Here is an 18,447-nt window from a genome sequence, read left to right on the forward strand (position 1 = left end):
TTTTGCTTCCTGTTCCCATAACTTTATGCTCTGCTGGCTTAGGGGTTTTATTTCCAGAGGGAGGAATGCTTCCACAAAGAGACACAGTGATTCCATTGAACTGAAAGTTGAGACTGCCCCTGTCCACTCTGGGCTCCTCATGCCTCTGAATCAACAGGCAAAGAAGGTAGTTATGGTGTTAGTTGGGGTGATTGATCCTAATTACAAAGGGGAAATTGGACTGCTACTACACAATGGAAGTAAGGAGGAGTTTGTCTGGAATACAAGAGATCCCTTAGGTCATCTCTTAGTATTATCATACCCTGTGACTAAGGTCAGTAGAAAACGATGACAACTCAACTAGACTGGACTTCTGTGGCCCAGACCCTTCAGGAAGAAAGAGCCATAATCCCTAGGTAAAAACATGTTTAGCTGAGGTGTCTGTTGAAGGCAAAGGGAATACAGAATGGCTAGTAGAAGAAAGTAGTTATAAATACCAGCTATGACCACATGACTAGTTACAGAAACAAATTATAATTGTCATGAGTATTTCTTCTTATTTTGTTATGAACAGGTTTGTGTGTATGTATACATATATTAAATAAATATCACTTTTTCCCTCTTTTAATCCCTTATATAACAGAAGATGTATTGACTTTGTATCAGTAATTAAGTATTGTTAAATTTACATTATAACATTTAGCTCATGTGATATCAGGAGAAGAGCAAACATCAGTCAAGGATTTTATCTCCTTTTTTGGGGAATGGATTAGTGCCTTCTTGGTTGTACAAGGATAGTTGTATCATGTTAGGTAGAATTATGACCTTGTTATTCTCTTTATTTGGAGATTAAGTATGGTTTAAGGAGATGAAGGCAGGTGCCAAGTTGACAAGGGATGGACTTGTGACGATTAATTTTGTGTGTCAACTGTTGGGCTAAGGGATACCCAGATAGCTGGCTAAATACTATTTATATCTATAAGAGTGTTTCCAGAAGAGATTAGCATTTGAATCAGTAGACTGAGTAAAGAAGATTACCCTCACCAATGCAGGTGAGAGTCTTCTCATCTGCTGAGGGCCTGAATAGAACAAAAAAGGTGGAGTTTAGGGTTAATTTTCTTTCTCTGCTTGAAGTGGTATGTCTATGTCCTACTGCCCTAGGACACTGGCACTTCTGGCTCTTGGGCATTCAAACGTAAACTAGGTCTTATGCCATTGTTTCCCTTGGTTCTCAGGCTTTTCATCTGGGACTGGAAGCACACCGGTGGCTTTCCTGGGTCTCCAGCATGCAGAGGGCAGATCTTGGGACTTCTCATCCTTCATAATCATGTGAGGCAATTCCTCATAATAAATCTCTTTCTATATGTCTACGTATAGCCTTTGGTTCTGTTCCTCTGGGAAACCCTCACTAATGGGTAAACTTTAGTTACTTCTGTGGTATTTTATATCTACTCATAGTGGGTCCATGAATTTTAGATTATTTTTCTCATGTTAAAATGCTGACTATCACCATAAGAAGATGGCATTTTCCTTTAGGTTTAGCCAACTTTTCCCAAGGTCTGTATTTCTTGGTATGTGCCAGAAGAGTTAGGGTATGAGTTGCCTTTTATTTTTCAGATTTTGATAGCTCAATACATGTGATAACATGTATATGTTTTCCTTTCTCAACTGTTTCAATGGCAAAAAGTTCACTGAGGGATTTACAGTAGGGAACTGGGAAGTTCTTGCAAGCCACTCTATGAGAAAGAATTCTTCTTAGGGCATCTACAGTTTCTCTACATTGAGCACATAATATATTATTGTCATTTCAAAAATTTTTAGATTTTTATCATCATCATTTATTAAGAAGACTTAAGCCCCATTTACCCGATGACATATATCTGAGATAAAACTGAAGAGATTGTACAGATTTCTTCATATTTTTAAGTCTTCTACTAATTGGGAATGATTTAGAAGAAATTTTTCTTGAAATTTATATTTTCAGTCTGTCATGATGTCTGAAATGTTCAATATTTGGCACTTAATTTATTGGAAATTTAACATGTCTGAATATTTTGGTGCTTCATCATTGTAATATACACTTTCTAAGAAATATATCTACTAGCCAGATATGCTTGACTTTCTTTGCAAAGACAAAATAGCAGTTATGCCTGGAAATTTATGTCAGTCTAGCAGTTTGTTTATTTACATAATGTCAATTACATAAAATGAATTTCACATTGATTTTTGGATTCAATGTTATTGAAAGGCCATTGATTTAATTGTTTTCTTTTTTGGACTCATTTTCAGCCATAGCTACTTGGTTAGGGAATGATGGTAGTAGAAGGAGTATTGAGTAATATATTTCTTTCTTTATGATATTCCCTTGCTAAAGCGAAACAGTGGTTCCCAAATGTTAGCCATATAAGATTCAAACACATGAGGTGATTTGTCGTAGGGCTTCCACACAGTAGGCATTTCATATATATTTACTTATTGATTGTTCAAGCTGGTCTCCGTTTAGCAACCTACTTTTATTTCCTGAGGCTATTTACTTTTACTCTTTCTTCTAAAACCCATTCATGCTGGGTTTTAACCTCTGTGGCTTTGCCATACTCTTTTTACCTGGATATTCTCTGGCAAATTCAGATCTTAGAGAATCTTTAAAGTTCAACTCAAATGCCATATACTTCATGAATATGTTTTCAATTCCTCCAAATCAGGCTTATCCATTACTTTTCTGAAGAGCTTTTGCACTTATTACTAGAGCTAAGTAATTTAGCAATCAATGTTAGGTAGTTTTGGAGTAGATGCTCTCTAATTATATTATGTGATATTGTTTTTCCAAAAAGATAAAAAGCTATCACATTTGCTTGTATTTATAGTCCTCCATTTTCTTTATCATACACGGATCAGAAAGCACAAAATTAATTTAATTTTATCAATCAGAGTCATCATTTGCTTACCTTAAGATGTCTTTTGACTTCAAGTGAGAGCCTGGTATCCCACCACTATCCCATTGAAGAATGTCTCCCCCACCCCTCACAGCAAGAGATATCTTTTATTGTTTTTTTCTGGGAGGTTTTAGCCCATGTGAAAGAAAATATTAAGATAGTGAAGCTGAATTTAGTGAATCAGTGAAAGAGTTAACAGTAAAATAGGGAGTTCAGTTTTCCCGTTCGCCACCCCTCTTTCCACTAATCTCTTCTCTTTGTCCATGTGTTTGTTTATCTTCCACATATGAGTGGAGTCATACAGAGTTTGTCTTTCTCTATCTGGCTTATTTCGCTTAACGTAATACCCTCAAGTCCATCCATGTTGTTGTGAGTGGGGTGATTTTATCCTTTTTTATGGCTGAGTAGTATTCCATTGTATATGTATATACCATATCCTCTTTATCCAGTCCTCAGTTGATGGGCACTTAGGCTGCTTCCATGTCTTGGCTGTTGTGAATAATGCTGCAATGAACATGGGGTACATGAGTCTCTGAGAATTGCTGATTTCAAGTTCCTTGGATAAATACTCAGTAGTGGGATGGCTGGGCCATATGGTATTTCTATTTTTAATTTTTTGAGAAATCTAATAGGGACTTCATTTTAATAATCCATTTTAAATTTGAGATAACACAGGTTTAGAAATATTAAGTGATTGTTTCCTATAGGTAAATTTGAGATTCAAATTCTGGTCCTCTGAGTCCTAGTCTAATGTTTCTTTCTTACTTTTTTTCTCCTTTAACCATTTTATATATCTTCATGAATATTGACCCTGTCTTAGATGAGCTAGAGCATGAGCAGTAAATTCTCATGAATGTTAGTGTGAGACATTGGTCAGAAAAGCAACCTCTCTTTAATGAGAAAATTAGATTTAATTTTTATTATTATTACTTATCACTTACCTTTTCAAGTCACATATTATTCCACAATTCTGAGGTTAGGCTGACAAGCTTATAGAAGTACTGATTAGCTTATAGAAATTCAAGGTATTTTAAAGACTTACTATAATTTAATATAATGGTCTGAGTATATACATTTATTTTGGAGAAACAAAAGGGAGATTAAGTATTTAAAATGTTTGTTTAATTTGCGACCCTAATGTAAAGGAGATTTAAACCAAAGAAAAAATAAAACTAGAGTTATACAGGAAAACAAACAATTATAGGTATAAAATGTAATGTTCTCCCAAAAGTCTATTGCTATTGTATTTTTGGTGTACTTATTATTGAAGTTAGCAAATAACTTTATGTATCTTCTAATGTTATTAGTTATAGATTCTTGCCAAGTGTAAGAACAAACTTTTCAAATATAAGGGTGGAGTGGCTAGACTACGTACATCAGAACCACAGAATTTATGTTCTCTCTGTGGACATTGTTTGTAGGCTGGTGAGCTGTTCCTGAAGGCAACTGTAAAAGAGGTATTATGTGGACAATAGGATATTGACGATATCCTGTATCATATAAAATATATTTTATGTGAGTCATTACTGTGTTGTTCTGACTGGGAAAGTAAAAATTATCCAGTGGCTATTCCTCTTCACATTTCAAGAATTATGAAATGATAGAGGAGAAATTATTATACATCTAGATTGATTACAATTTGAAATAATGAAGTCTTTTAGAGAAAGGTATGGGATTATAGAAAATATCAAAGTTTAATACAAAAGTCATCCTATTTTCCCATAAAATATAAATACTATATCATGATAAATGGAAATAAAAAAATTTATTCATTTTATGAAATTCCACTACATAAAAATTCACAAATCTGCATTTCTAAAAATTCTTGTAAATTCCATGATTCCATAGATCTATATCAAAAGCCTAACTAATCTCAAACTAGTCATATTCTCCCTCCACTGAGATGAGACAATCATAGAATAAATGTTTCATGAATGAATAAGTAAAGAAGACTGCATTGTCACCTTTAAAACCCTTTAACTTGTGCCTTCTCACTCCCCTGCACCATGATAAAGAAGTAATAGACTTAAATAACGAATACCTTTTACATTGATACCAAATTTTATTGAACAAAGAGTGAATTGTTTCAGGTGGTACTTATGACAATTACTGTCTTATAGATTGCATTGTCTGCACCAAACATGCAGAAATGTTGGAACGGCATCACAAGAGATTTAGTGTATAAAATCATTGTTTGTATATTATTATTTAATATATAAGCTATAATATATTTGAAACCATTCATTCGGGTCTATATTTCTGACGATCCAAGCATTAGCATTGAAAATACAACGCTAGATAACCAAAACAGTTTTTACGGGGCTTAGAATAAACGAAATGCATTCAAGTTTATGTTTACATCCCCTTTGTGTTATATTACATGTAAAAAGAAGAAGTCCTGTAATCTGTTTTCCCTGAAGATATGCAATGATTAGAAGCATAGCAGAGCTAAGTATTATGGTTATAATGTTGTTTGCATCCACAAAATGTTTGTTTACAAGAATTATTATATCAATTGATTTCTATGATCTAAGAATTACTTGCCTTAATAAAAATGAAAGACAACTGGATAACCTATGTCACTGTCTTATCAAACTATAAAACATATTTCATTGCCTTATCCACTTGAATATTTTTATATGACTTCAAGTTCCCCTTTGATTTTGTAGTTTCATGGTCAACCTTACCATCTTCTTCAGTGCATCCTTCATGTCCTTATTCCTTAAGGTGTAAATGAGAGGGTTGAGACTTGGAGTGATGATGGTGTAAAAGAGGGTGAGGAACTTGCCCTGGTCTTTGGAGGCACTGTTACCTGGTTGCAGGTACATGTAAATAATAGTTCCGTAGAAGATGGACACCACAGTGAGATGAGAACCACAGGTATTAATTGCTTTTCGTTGTCCTGCTTTTGACTTCATTCTCAGCACAGCTTTGGCAATGTAGCCATAGGATATAAGAATAAGGCTGAGGGGTGTAAGGACGATGACAATGCCTAAAGCAAAGACAGACATTTCCACTGTTGTGGTGTCTATGCAAGCTATCTTGACCATAGCTGGCAACTCACACAAGAAGTGATCCAGAAGTTTGTTTCCACATCTAGGCAGATTCAGGGTGAGTGTACATAATACTACAGAGTTGGCCAAACTAATACTCCAGACCATGAGAATCATCTTGAGACACAGATGTGGGTTCATGATTATCAAATAATGCAAAGGCTTACAAATAGCTGTAAAACGATCATAGGACATAACAGCCAGGAGAAGACACTCAATGGAGCCCAACCACATATAAACATAGAGTTGAATGACACAGCCCACATAGCTGATGGTCTTATCAGGTCCCCACAAGTTAACCATCATCTGAGGGATGATGCTGGTTGTGAAACATAGATCCAGGAGAGATAAATTCCTGAGGAAAAAGTACATTGGTGTGTGGAGACGGGAATCCAGGAGAGATGCAAGAATGATGGCTGTGTTACCCACCAATGTAATTAGGTAGAAGATGGTGACAACTCCTGACAGGACCACCTCCAGTTTGGGATGGTCAGAGAAGCCAAGCAGAATAAAACCATGTAGAGAAGTATAATTGCTTTGGTCCATAGTCCTTCAATGCCCAAATCCTAGAATGATAAGAGTAGGAGGAAAGGAGGGGAAGGAGGATGAGGATGAAGATATGGAGGAGGAGCAGAAGGAGGAGGAGGAGGAGAAATTTGTCAACACAGACTTTCTAATTAATTTGATGAAATGCAGAACTAAACAAAAGAAGAGAATTTGTGTTAATAATTAAAAAAGCAATGAATAAAAGTAAAAAATACAGCCAAGTAATCTGATATTTGTTGTAGATTCCTTTATGGTATGAGTTTATTATTATATTTTTATCTAAGTGACCTTGGGGAGTTCACTCTTTAACTTAAGGTCTGAATTTTATCACCTGTAAATTTGGCAGTTAGGAATAGGTCAGATTCTAAAATGATGTGACTCTATGATTCTCTGTAAAGCTCGCTGGCTTGATGTAGTGAATTATTCTTGTACTTGGTCAGTGAATTCACCTAAAAAATATAATTATTTGGCTAATATCAGAATGAGAAAAAGAGTGTTCCTCTTTTTCCATATCTTAGTGAATAGCACCTTTGGTCTCCCAGTTTGTTATGTGTAGGATATCTGGCATTTATCCTTGGCACCTTTTTTTATTTTTTTATTTTTTTATTTTTTCCTTTTTCTCCCCAAACCCCCCCGGTACATAGTTGTGTATTCTTCGTTGTGGGTTCTTCTAGTTGTGGCATGTGGGACGCTGCCTCAGCGTGGTCTGACGAGCAGTGCCATGTCCGCGCCCAGGATTCGAACCAACGAAACACTGGGCCACCTGCAGCGGAGCGCGCGAACTTAACCACTCGGCCACGGGGCCAGCCCCTATCCTTGGCACCTTTATCTCTTTTATCCCCAACACCTAACTTATAACTAAAACTGGTAAATTTGAGTGCAAAGATACATTTTAACCATTCTCTCACTTTTAAATAATTTCCATCATCACTAGCCTAATCCAAACCACTATCATCTCTTTTCTAGATTCTAGCAGTAGTCTTCTCTCTTTACATCTAGTCTTATGCCTTTACATTGTTATAAAATTAATACAATCACATTATTCATGTGCTTGAAACTTGTCGTTTGTTTCCATTACATTTAAGAAGTATTCTAATGCTTTAAGATGTCCCGAATGGACCTGCACGAGGCCTCATTCTCATCTCACAAATCTCTTTACACGTATTGACTACTAGGCTTTCTCCTAGTTTGACATGTCAAACTCATTCTCATCTAAACCCCTTTGGAAACCTTGCTCTCCTTTTTGGGACTCCTACTCATTCAGCAACTCCTACTCATTCTGCAACACCTGCTCATTCTTTTAATCACCTCTTAAATGTTTCTTGCTTAAAGAGGGATTCCCTGAACTCATAATCTGTTTTTGTTTGATGTCTTATGTGATGCATACAGAGAGCTATAGAGGGCCAGTATAGTGTGGAGTCTAAGAGCACAAGCAGAGAGCTTTTGTTCATGTCTCTGCAAGTTATTTAGCTGTGTGATCCTAGACAAGTTACAGAACACTTTTGGGCTGTTTCCCATCTGTAAAAATGGGGACAATAACATTGCTTAGAGTTGGTGTGAAGATTAAATGAGTAATAAATGTAAGGTGCTTAGAACAATGCTTGGAACATAGCACATCTCAAAAATTATTAGTTACCACATTAATATAAGAAGAAATTATAATCATGTACTATGTAAGTAAATGTTTAACATGCCCCTCCCCAAAGTAGTCTACAGACTTTAAGAAAGCAGATGAGATGTTTATTGCTCTTCACTCTATCCATAATACCTAAAGCATTCCCACAATATATATATAATCTCCCATATGTATACATAATGTTTGAATAAAAGAAGAGTTGTCACACTATGAATAATGGTGAAAAATCACTTAAAGTTGTTTGTTAGCATTTTTTTCCATTAAAAACTTAGGCTGGTATTTTGTGAAGTTACCTAAATGGGATGATAGATGATGGCAGATGCAAGAAAAGATTGTGGTTTAATCTGTATAGTAACAATAACAGATTTATTCAGTTTGGTGAAAAATAATTTAAAACATTACTTTCTGTTGAAAGGGATAATAAACTTAGCATTATTCAGTAGTGTGGTACGGAAGAGTTCCTCTAGAGATGCGTGAGCATATCAGAGCTGCCAAATGTTTTAACAATTGAACAGATTATCAATAGTCCACCTCCAGAGTTTCCTATCACTGAGTATGAAAACATAATTTCTTACCACCTGAAGCCAAAATAACAACCAGAAAGCTTCCATTAAAAAATAATTAAGGGAAAATACATGATAAAAAAATAACAGTTAAATATCTCCCTGGTGCCTCTCTCTTCTGTAGAGTTCAAAAAGTTGTGATTTTTGCTTGTTATTCTACTTTAAATTGTGTTTCCTGAATATTGGGAGGAAATAACTTCAAACTGCAGCCATGATTCAAAAGTGGACTCTTTTAGAAGAGTAACTGAATATACTGTTTGAGATAGTTGTTTTGACAGAGTCATTTGGTGATTTCCTCAGAATTAGCTTTTCAAGAATCATGATTTGAGCCTGGGTTCTGCCATTGGCCAAATTGAATAGGAAGAAAAAAAAATAACTCTCTGAAATGTATTGCAATTTGTCACGCACCATTAGAGTTCCATAATGTCTCACCAGAAAGATGAATAAGTAATACTATTTTGATGGACATGTTGGTGTGTGTAATTGTGTCTAACTTCTAAAAAAGACAGAGCTTCAGTTAAAATTATATGAAAAAAAGAAACTTCTTTTAATATTAAAGTCAATATCACGCTGTTAATTCCTTACCTATTTCCATTATCACTGTAGCCTCCAAAGATTAATTCAGGAAGGGAAAAAAATCCTTGTGTCTACAAAATCCTGACATAGGAAATCTTCAAGTGATTTTTAATGTATTTTATGAGATTTAGAAAGGGATCAAAAAAATGTGACTCCTTTCTAGCTTCACAGTCTTCATGAATAAAATATTATATTTCAGTTCTGCATTTTCAATTTAGTCTACATTTCCTTCTTTTATTTCTGCTGGATCAAAATGTCTGAAATCACAAATTGAGACATAGCTTCATGTCCTCCTCTTATAATAGAGAATAAATTAATCTTTCCCTCATAGCATAGATACGGGAATGTCTCTGCAGAGATTTACAATATTTATTTATTCTAAGAATTCTGAAAAAAAAGCAGAAAAATCAGTCTGTATAAATCTAAGTTCCCTTTTTTTTTTCACTTCCCACAAGTTGTTTTACCAACCCAGGCATGCTATTTTCCAAGTGATATTAAAGATTAACATTACTGTGATCCAGAGAGTTCCCTTGATGTTCTGCTTCTTGGCCAGTGTGGAGCCGACGCTGTGGAAAATAGATCCTGTTAGGCATTTGCTCTCCAGGGCTGCAGCTCTCTCATGTTTCCCCTGCAATGTCACTGTGAATTCTGCTTTTCCCAAAGTGTGCTAAGATACTGATTCTTGACACGACTCCTCCTTCTTGACCATGTGACTTTAGGTAAGGAGAGGGAACTTGTCAGAAATTCTTACTACTTGTTCTGACTTTAAATCAACCTGCAAATAGGTCTTGATCCAAGAGATACATTATGAAAAGAACCATTAATTCAGAATAAGAATTGAACAAAATCTCCCAATGTTACCTGAAAACCCAGATCACCAAGAAAGGTTTTCTAAACCATCTATACTATATCCAATTGACTTCAGTAAAGTGCCATGGAAAAAGCCTGTAAATAAAACAGCTGGAGAATTAGACCATATACTGACATTTCACCAGGAGCAACTTAATAGATGCAAAAATTATCCAATATGAAGGAAAGCTATAGGACGGGGAAATGAGAAAAAGCATTTTCAGAATTTTTTTGTCTAGTTAGGGAATATATTACAAATAAAATTTGCTATTACGTAATATGGATTTCAACATTAGAATTATAGCATGAGTTAACTCTATAAAATAATCCTGCTGTTAATAGTACGCATATTGTTTTTGAAATAAATTTGCTCTGAGAAGACGTCATTTAAATGTTATCTCTAATAGTTATCTTTGATATTCAAGGTCAAAACAGTTCTCTGTGAAAGAGAAGATGTTTAGTCTCCAATGCCCTAAACAGAAAGTTGAGCATCCTAAGATTTATATTGTTTTCAGTCCTAAAGTGCCTTTGTTTGATACCACAATAGGTAATTCAAATACCTGTGTCAATGACAGTTAATTTCGTTTGTTATCTCAGAGGTCACTATTTAAACCCTATGTCCTGGAGGGAGTACTTATCTGAAGATTTTTAAGAGTTGTTTTATTATCATAAGTTATGAGTTCCCTTGAATTAAAAGTACATACCACTAATAATTGCTTTAATAAAATACATAAGCACAAATTGCCTTATGATACACGTTTGATTTGATGACTTCCATCACTGAGCAATAAAACCATTTTAGCTATCTGCTTCTGTATGATAATAATCATTGTATTCTACATTGGAGATATAATGTAGTGTGCACATTACATGGACAGTTTATAGGGCTAGACGTTCTAGGCTGAAATCCCAGTGGTTCCAGTTATCGGCTGTGTGAACTTGGGAAAATTACTTAACTTTTTGGGGTCTCAGATTTCTTATCTACAATGGGGAGATAGTAATAATATATATTAAAGGGTTAGTATGAGAATTAAATAGATTTAACATATGTAAAATATTACAATACTGGTTGGCACACAGTAAGCATTAGCTATTACTGTTTCAATCAATTCAGGGGGTCTGTATCCTATAAAAATATTCATTTTTGTCAATTTTTTGAGTTTGTACTGGTATTTGATAAAACATCTGGTAAACACTTTCCCTCTTCAACCACTTCTTTTAGGATTATATATATGTTGTAAATGTATATTTGGGCATGTATTCTCTCTGTATATCGTTTTTATTGATGATGATAAGAAATATAAAATCAATTAATGACTTTTTTTGTTGATCAACATTCTAAACATATGAATACTCGAAAATATTCACTTTGATTAAAGACCTCAATTTCTTTTTTTAAAAATTTTTATTGAGTTAATGATAGATTACAATCTTGTGAAATTTCAGTTGTACATTATTGTCTGTCAGTCGTGTTGTAGGTACAACCCTTCACCCTTTGTGCCCACTCACCACTCCCCCTTTCCCCTGGTAGCCACTAATCTGTTCTCTTTGTCCACATGTGTAAATTCCTCATATGAGTGGAGACATACAGAGATTGTCCTTGTCTATCTGGCTTGTTTCACTTAACATAATTCCCTCAGGGTCCATCCATGTTGTTGTGAATGGGACGATTTTGTTCTTTTTTACGGCTGAGTAGTATTCCATTGTATATATATACCACATCTTTTTTATCCAATCATCTGTTGATGGGCACTTAGGTTGCTTCCACATCTTGGCTATTGTAAATAATGCTGCAATGAACATTGGGGTGCATGGGACTTTTGGAATTGCTGACTTCAAGCTCTTTGGATAGATACCCAGTAGTGGGATAGCTGGATCGTGTATGGTGGTTCTATTTTTAATTTTTTGAGGAATCTCCATACTGTTTTCCATAGTGGCTGCACCAGTTTGCATTCCCACCAGCAGTGTATGAGGGTTCCTTTTTCTCCATAACCTCTCCAACATTTGTTACTATTTGTTTTAGTTATTTTTGTCATTCTAATGGGTGTAAGGTGATATCTTAGTGTAGTTTTGATTTGCATTTCCCTGATGATCAGCGATGATGAGCATCTTTTCATGTGCCTATTGGCCATCTGTATATGTTCTTTGGAGAAATGTCTGTTCATGTCTCCAGCCCATTTTTCATTGGGTTGTTTGATGTTTTGTGGTTGAGTTGTGAGAGTTCTTTATATATTATGGATATTAAGCCTTTGTCAGATATATGACTTGCAAATATTTTTTCCCAGTTAGTGGGTTGTTTTTTTGTTTCAATCCTGTTTTCATTTGCCTTGAAGAAGCTCTTTAGTCTGATGAAGTCCCACTTGTTTATTCTTTCTATTGTTTCCCTTCTCTGAGAAGGCATGGTGTCCAAAAAGATCCTTTTAATACTGATGTCAAAGAGTGTACTGCCTACGTTTTCTTCCAGAAGCCTTATGGTTTCAGGTCTCAGCTTTGGGTCTTTAATCCATTTTGAGTTTATTTTGGTGAATGGTGAAAAAGAATGGTCAATTTTCATTCTTTTACATGTGGCTTTCCAGTTTTCTCAGCACCATTTGTTGAAAAGACTTTCTTTTCTCCATTGTATGCCCTCAGCTCCTTTGTCAAAGATAAGCTGTCCATAGATGTGTGGTTTTATTTCTGGGCTTTCAATTTTGTTCCATTGATCTGTGCACCTGTTTTTGTACCAGTACCATGCTGTTTTGATTACTGTAGCTTTGTAGTATGTTTTGAAGTCAGGGATTGTGATGCCTCCCGTTTTGTTCTTTTTTCTCAGGATTGCTTTAGAAATTCGGGGTCTTTTGTTGCCCCATAGGAATTTTAGGATTCTTTGTTCTAATTCTGTAAAGAATGTCATTGGGATTCTGATTGGGATGGCGTTGAATCTGTAGATTGCTTTAGGTAGAATGGACATTTTAACTATGTTTATTCTTCCAATCCATGTACATGGAATGTCTTTCCATCTCCTTATGTCGTCATCCAATTCTCTCAGAAAGGCCTTGTAATTTTCATTATATAGGTCCTTCACTTCCTTAGTTAAATTTACCCCAAGGTATTTTATTCTTTTTGTTGCGATTGTGAATGGTATTGTATTCTTGAGTTCTTTTTCTGTTGGTTCATTACTGGAGTATAGAAATGCTACTGATTTATGCAAATTGATTTTATACCCTGCAACTTTGCTGTAGTTGTTGATTACTTCTAACAGTTTTCCAATGGATTCTTTGGGGTTTTCTGTATCTAAGATCATGTCGTCTGCAAACAGTGAGAGTTTCACTTCTTCCCTCCCTATTTGGATTCCTTTTATTCCTTTTTCTTGCCTGATTGCTCTGGGCAGGACCTCCAGTACTATGTTAAATAAGAGTGGTGATAGAGGGCATCCTTGTCTCGTTCCTGTTTTCAAGGGGATGGGGTTCAGTTTTTGCCCATTGAGTATGATGTTGGCTATGGGTTTGTCGTATATGGCCTTTATTATGTTGAGGTAGTTTCCTTCCATGCCCATTTTGTTCAGAGTTTTTATCATAAATGGCTGTTGGATCTTGTCAAATGCCTTCTCTGCATCTATTGAGATGATCATGTGGTTTTTATTCCTCAGTTTGTTGATGTGGTATATCACGTTGATTGATTTGCGGATGTTGAACCATCCCTGTGTCCCTGGTATGAATCCCACCTGATCCTGATGTATGATTCTTTTGATGAATTGCTGAATTCTGGTTGCCAAAATTTTGTTTAGAATTTTTGCATCTATGTTCATCAGTGATATTGGCCTGTAGCTCTCTTTTTTCATGGTGTCCTTGAGGTTTTGGTATCAGCGTGATGTCGGCCTCATAGAATGTGTTAGGAAGTGTTCCATCTTCCCTAATTTTTTGGAATAGCTTGAAAAGGATGGGTATTAAATCCTCTCTGAAAGTTTGGTAGAATTCCCCAGGAAATCCATCTGGTCCTGGGGTTTTATTCTTTGGGATGTTTTTGATTGCTGTTTCAATCTCTTTCCTTGTGATTGGTCTGTTCAAATTGTCTGCCTCTTCTTGAGTGAGCTTTGGGAGACTGTAGGAGTCCAAGAATTTATCCATTTCCTCTAGGTTATCCATTCTGTTGGCATATAGTTTTTTGTAGTATTCTCTTATAATCTGTTGTATTTCTGCAGAGTCTGTTGTTATTTCTCCTCGCTCATTTCTGATTTTGTTTATTTGAGCTTTCTCCCTTTTTTTCTTTGTAAGTCTGGCTAGTGGTTTGTCAATTTTATTTACCTTCTCAAAAAACCAGCTCTTTGTCTCATTGATCCTTTCTACTGCCTTTTTCGTTTCAATAGTATTTATTTCTGCTCTGATTTTTATTATTTCTCTCCTTCTGCTGACTTTGGGCTTCATTTGTTCTTTTTTCTCTAGTTCAGTTAGGTGTGCTTTAAGGTTGCTTATTTGGGATTTTTCTTGTTTGTTAAGATGTGCCTGTATTGCGATGAATTTTCCTCTTAATACAGCTTTTGCTGTATCCCATATGAGTTGGTATGGCATGCTATCATTTTCATCTGTTTCTTAACTTTAAAGTTCTTAACTTTAATGTATATTTATCAATCTTTTCTTTTATGATTGGTACTTTTTGAGTTCTACCTAAGAAATACTTGCCTATCTCGAGGTCATGAGGATACTAGTGTTTGTGTTTTTTTGGGATACTGGATTGTTTCATATTTGGCTCTATGATCCATCTAGAATTAATTTTTATGTATTGTGTGTGGAAGAGGTTCAGGTTTCATTTTTTTCATGTGGATACCCAGTTGATCTAGCACCTTATTTTGAAAATACCATTTTTTCTCTGCTGACTTGCATTGAAGACTTTTGACTTAAATTAGGTGAATCTATTGCTAGATTAATCTATTTTACTTTATTTGTCTCTCTTTGTGTCACCGACTAACTGCCCTGAGGAACTCAAGGATGGATTTGGCAGCATTTAATTGTTTTTCCAAATTGTTTTTTTTCCTTTTGTTATGTTAAGGAGATGCAATCACCAATCACCCTGAACCAGACCAAGCCTCACCACAAGAGCTACACCTATGACCTTTGCCTTATTTTTAACGCTCAGATCTCTCTAGCAGGAGCTTATGCTTTATTACTGTAACCTGCAGTATATGTGGAAGCATGTTTACCAGCTGAGCCTGTACAAACAAATACCCTCTTCTCCCTTTTGAATACTCGTTCCCCATCTGAAATAAGTGTCCTTGATTCCCTTTATTCTGGGAAACCATGACTTTGGAAATGATTTTGCATGGTCTGGTATTTGCTGCAAATACACTTTACTTTGTGAGACAACTACTCCTGGTAGAGAGTCTTATTTAACTCGCAAAGAGGCGAATCCACTTTGGTTTTGGTAACATTTGCAATAGCTCAGTTAGTATAGCTTCATAGTAAGTGTTGACATCTGGTAATGTATTTCCTCCAGGTTTGCCGTTTTCCTCCTCTCTTTCCCCTATTCTTCTTTCTCATCCTCTATATAGTCTGAATGTTTGTGTCCCCCCAAAATTTATATATTGAAATTCTAAACCTCAAAGATGATGGCATTAGAAAGTGGGGCCTTGGGGAAGTACTTAGGTCATGAGGGCCTTGCCTTCATGGGATTAATGCCTTATAAAGGAGGCTCCAAGGAGATTCTTGGTCCCTTCTACCTTGTGAGGACACCACAGGAATGTGGTGGCTTTGAACCAGAAAGAAGACTCTCATGAGAATGGGGCCATGCTGGCAGCTTGATCTTGGATTTCCATCCTCCAGAACTGTGAGAAATAAATTTCTGTTGTTTACAAGGTACTCAGTCTGTGGTATTTTGTTATTGCAGCTGACAAATAAAAATGGCAAGCAATAGAATATATTGGAGAATATGAGGAAGCCATTTGGTATAAACCTAATTCAGCCTGACCTTGTCTTTCCAAGAGGGCCTGACCATGGCTGTTGAGCATGCATTGTATATCTGCTTTAGATATTCCCTATGGCAAGAACAAAGGCCCTTGAGATAAAGGTGCAACTTCCCTCCCCCTCCTAACGTTGGCATCTCCTTAAGGATTAAGCATCTTTCCTTAGGCTAGAAACTGATTGCTGTGCTCACCTGTGACAGCCCAGTTCGAGACAATGGACTTGCCTCCACCAAGATAGCAGACCGACTACCTGCTGTGTCCATCAAACGCTGTGCTGACAGGGCAATCTTGTGACTATTGTGGGAGGGACATTTCAATCATATGTGAAACACCCTGTTTGGGGGTATATAACCACTCTGTGCACCCCACTTCTTCGGTGACCTTTCTTCCTCTGGCAAGAAAGGCCCCGGGCCATGGTCCTCAGATTTCAGCTCAGAATAAACTCACCCAAATTTTCATTTATAGATTGGTTATGGATTATTTTCGTCGACACGTTATTGGAAACTGGAGGAAAGGTAATTTTTGTTATAAAGTGGCAAAGAGCTTGGCTGAACTGTTTTTGTGTCCTAGTGTTTTATGGAAAGTAGAATTTGTGAGTGATGAAATTGGATATTTGGCTGAAGCTATTTCTAATCAAAGTGTTGAAAGTGCAGCTTGGTTTCCCTTGACTGTTGATAACAAAATGTGAGAAGAGAGAGATGACTTAAAGACAGAATTGTTAATCAAAAGGGAAACAGAAATTAAAAATTTGGAAAATTCTCAGCCTATCTATAGTGAAAGAAATAAGGAAATGTGTTTGGGAGAGAACAAGGGTGTGGCCCAAGGACTAATTGAGATTAGTTAGCCATCTAAATAGAAGCCAGGACCTATTGTCCTAGACAATGAAAGAATGGCACCCAAAGGCATTTTGAAGATCAGTAGTGCTTGTTCTCCCATCACAGGTCTAGAGTGCAAGGGCCTGTTGGGCCTAACAATTTCAAAAGAGGAGGTTACTGCTACCCAAAGCCACCTCATATCTGGGACTGGCCTCCCAGAATTCTAGCACTCCATTCCTCAACTGTCCTGGTGAGGCATAGGCTCTTGGGTAAATCTTGGTGGTGGGCAGAGTGCACAAGATGTGGGGGTGTGACTACCTTCACTTAGATTTCATAAGGCATCCCAGAGAGCCTTGGGGCCCAGGCAGGGAGCCCCACCCAGGGTAATGCCTAGTGGAGCTGTTGGGGCAGGGCTACCCTCATGACCCCAGACAAGTAGAATGGCCAGTTTGCCATTCCAACCCCAACTCTGGAGCAAAGGGCTCCAGCTTGTGAGAGTAGAAGTGTGGGCTGTGCCCAGCAGAGCCGTGTATGGGGGCGGGTACAGCAGCTCCAATGGGTTCACAAGGTGGGGTTTCAAGTCAAGAGGATTGTTATTGAAACTTGGAGTTTAGTGTTGTTTGCCTTGTTAGATTTTGGACTTACCTTGGACCTGTTACCGTTTTCTTCTTTTCTATTTCTTCCTTTTGGAATGGGAGTATTTATCTTATGCATGTCCCACCAGTGTGTTTTGGAAGCACATAACTTGTTTGATTTCACATACTCATGGCTGGGTAGCGATTTGCTTTAAGATGAAAGGTATCTTGAGTCTTACCCATATCTGGTTTAGATGATATTTAGGTGAGACTTTGGACTTTAATGCTGATGCTGGGGAGTTAAGACTTTTCAGACTGTTAGGACGGAATGAATGTATTTGCATGTGAGAAAGACATGAATTTTGGGGAGCCAGGGGCAGAATGCTGTGGTCCAAATATCTGTCTTACTCCAAAATTCGTATGTTGAAATCCTAACTTCCAAAGGTGATGGTAATGGGGGTGGGGCGGTTTTGGGAGGTGATTAGGTCGTGAGCCCTCATGAATGAGATTAGTGCTCTTGTAATAAAAGAGATCTCACAGAGCTCCCTATCCCCATCCACCAGATGAGGATACAAGAATCCACCACTTAGAAGAAGAGGGCCCTCATCTGACCCTGTTAGCATGATGATCTTGGACTTCCAAACTCCAGAACGATGAGTAATAAATTTATGTTGTTATAAGCTCCCCAGTCTCCGGTATTTTGTTATAGCAGCCCAAACAGACTAAGACATCCTCCTTCTTCTTTAATGTTGTCTTGGCTATCCTTGGTCCTTTACATTTGTCAATTACAGCTTGTCAGTTCCCATAGAAACTCTTCTTGAATGTTGATTGAGATTGCATTGAATCAATTGGTAGACCTTGGGAGAATTAATACTTACCAATATTGAATCTTCCAATCCATAAACATACAACTGTCCTTCATTTATCTGGGTCTCTCATATTTTTCTAAGAATTATTTTAGTTTCAACCATAGACATCTTACACCTC

The 18,447-nt window shown here is 36.6% G+C and overlaps 1 protein-coding gene across 1 annotated transcript; it reads right to left on the reverse strand.

The window, feature by feature from the left end:
• Window positions 1–4,968: 4,968 nt before the first annotated feature.
• Window positions 4,969–6,525, reverse strand: LOC103566415 (olfactory receptor 2W1). The gene has a single exon (XM_008542831.2). The coding sequence runs from the start codon at window positions 6,509–6,511 to the stop codon at window positions 5,558–5,560; it is 954 nt and encodes a 317-aa protein (XP_008541053.2). The 5' UTR covers window positions 6,512–6,525; the 3' UTR covers window positions 4,969–5,557.
• Between the last annotated feature and the right edge of the window lie 11,922 nt (window positions 6,526–18,447).

Source organism: Equus przewalskii, chromosome 19 (assembly GCF_037783145.1).
Source record: "Equus przewalskii isolate Varuska chromosome 19, EquPr2, whole genome shotgun sequence".
In the NCBI taxonomy this organism is placed as follows: Eukaryota; Metazoa; Chordata; class Mammalia; order Perissodactyla; family Equidae; genus Equus; species Equus przewalskii.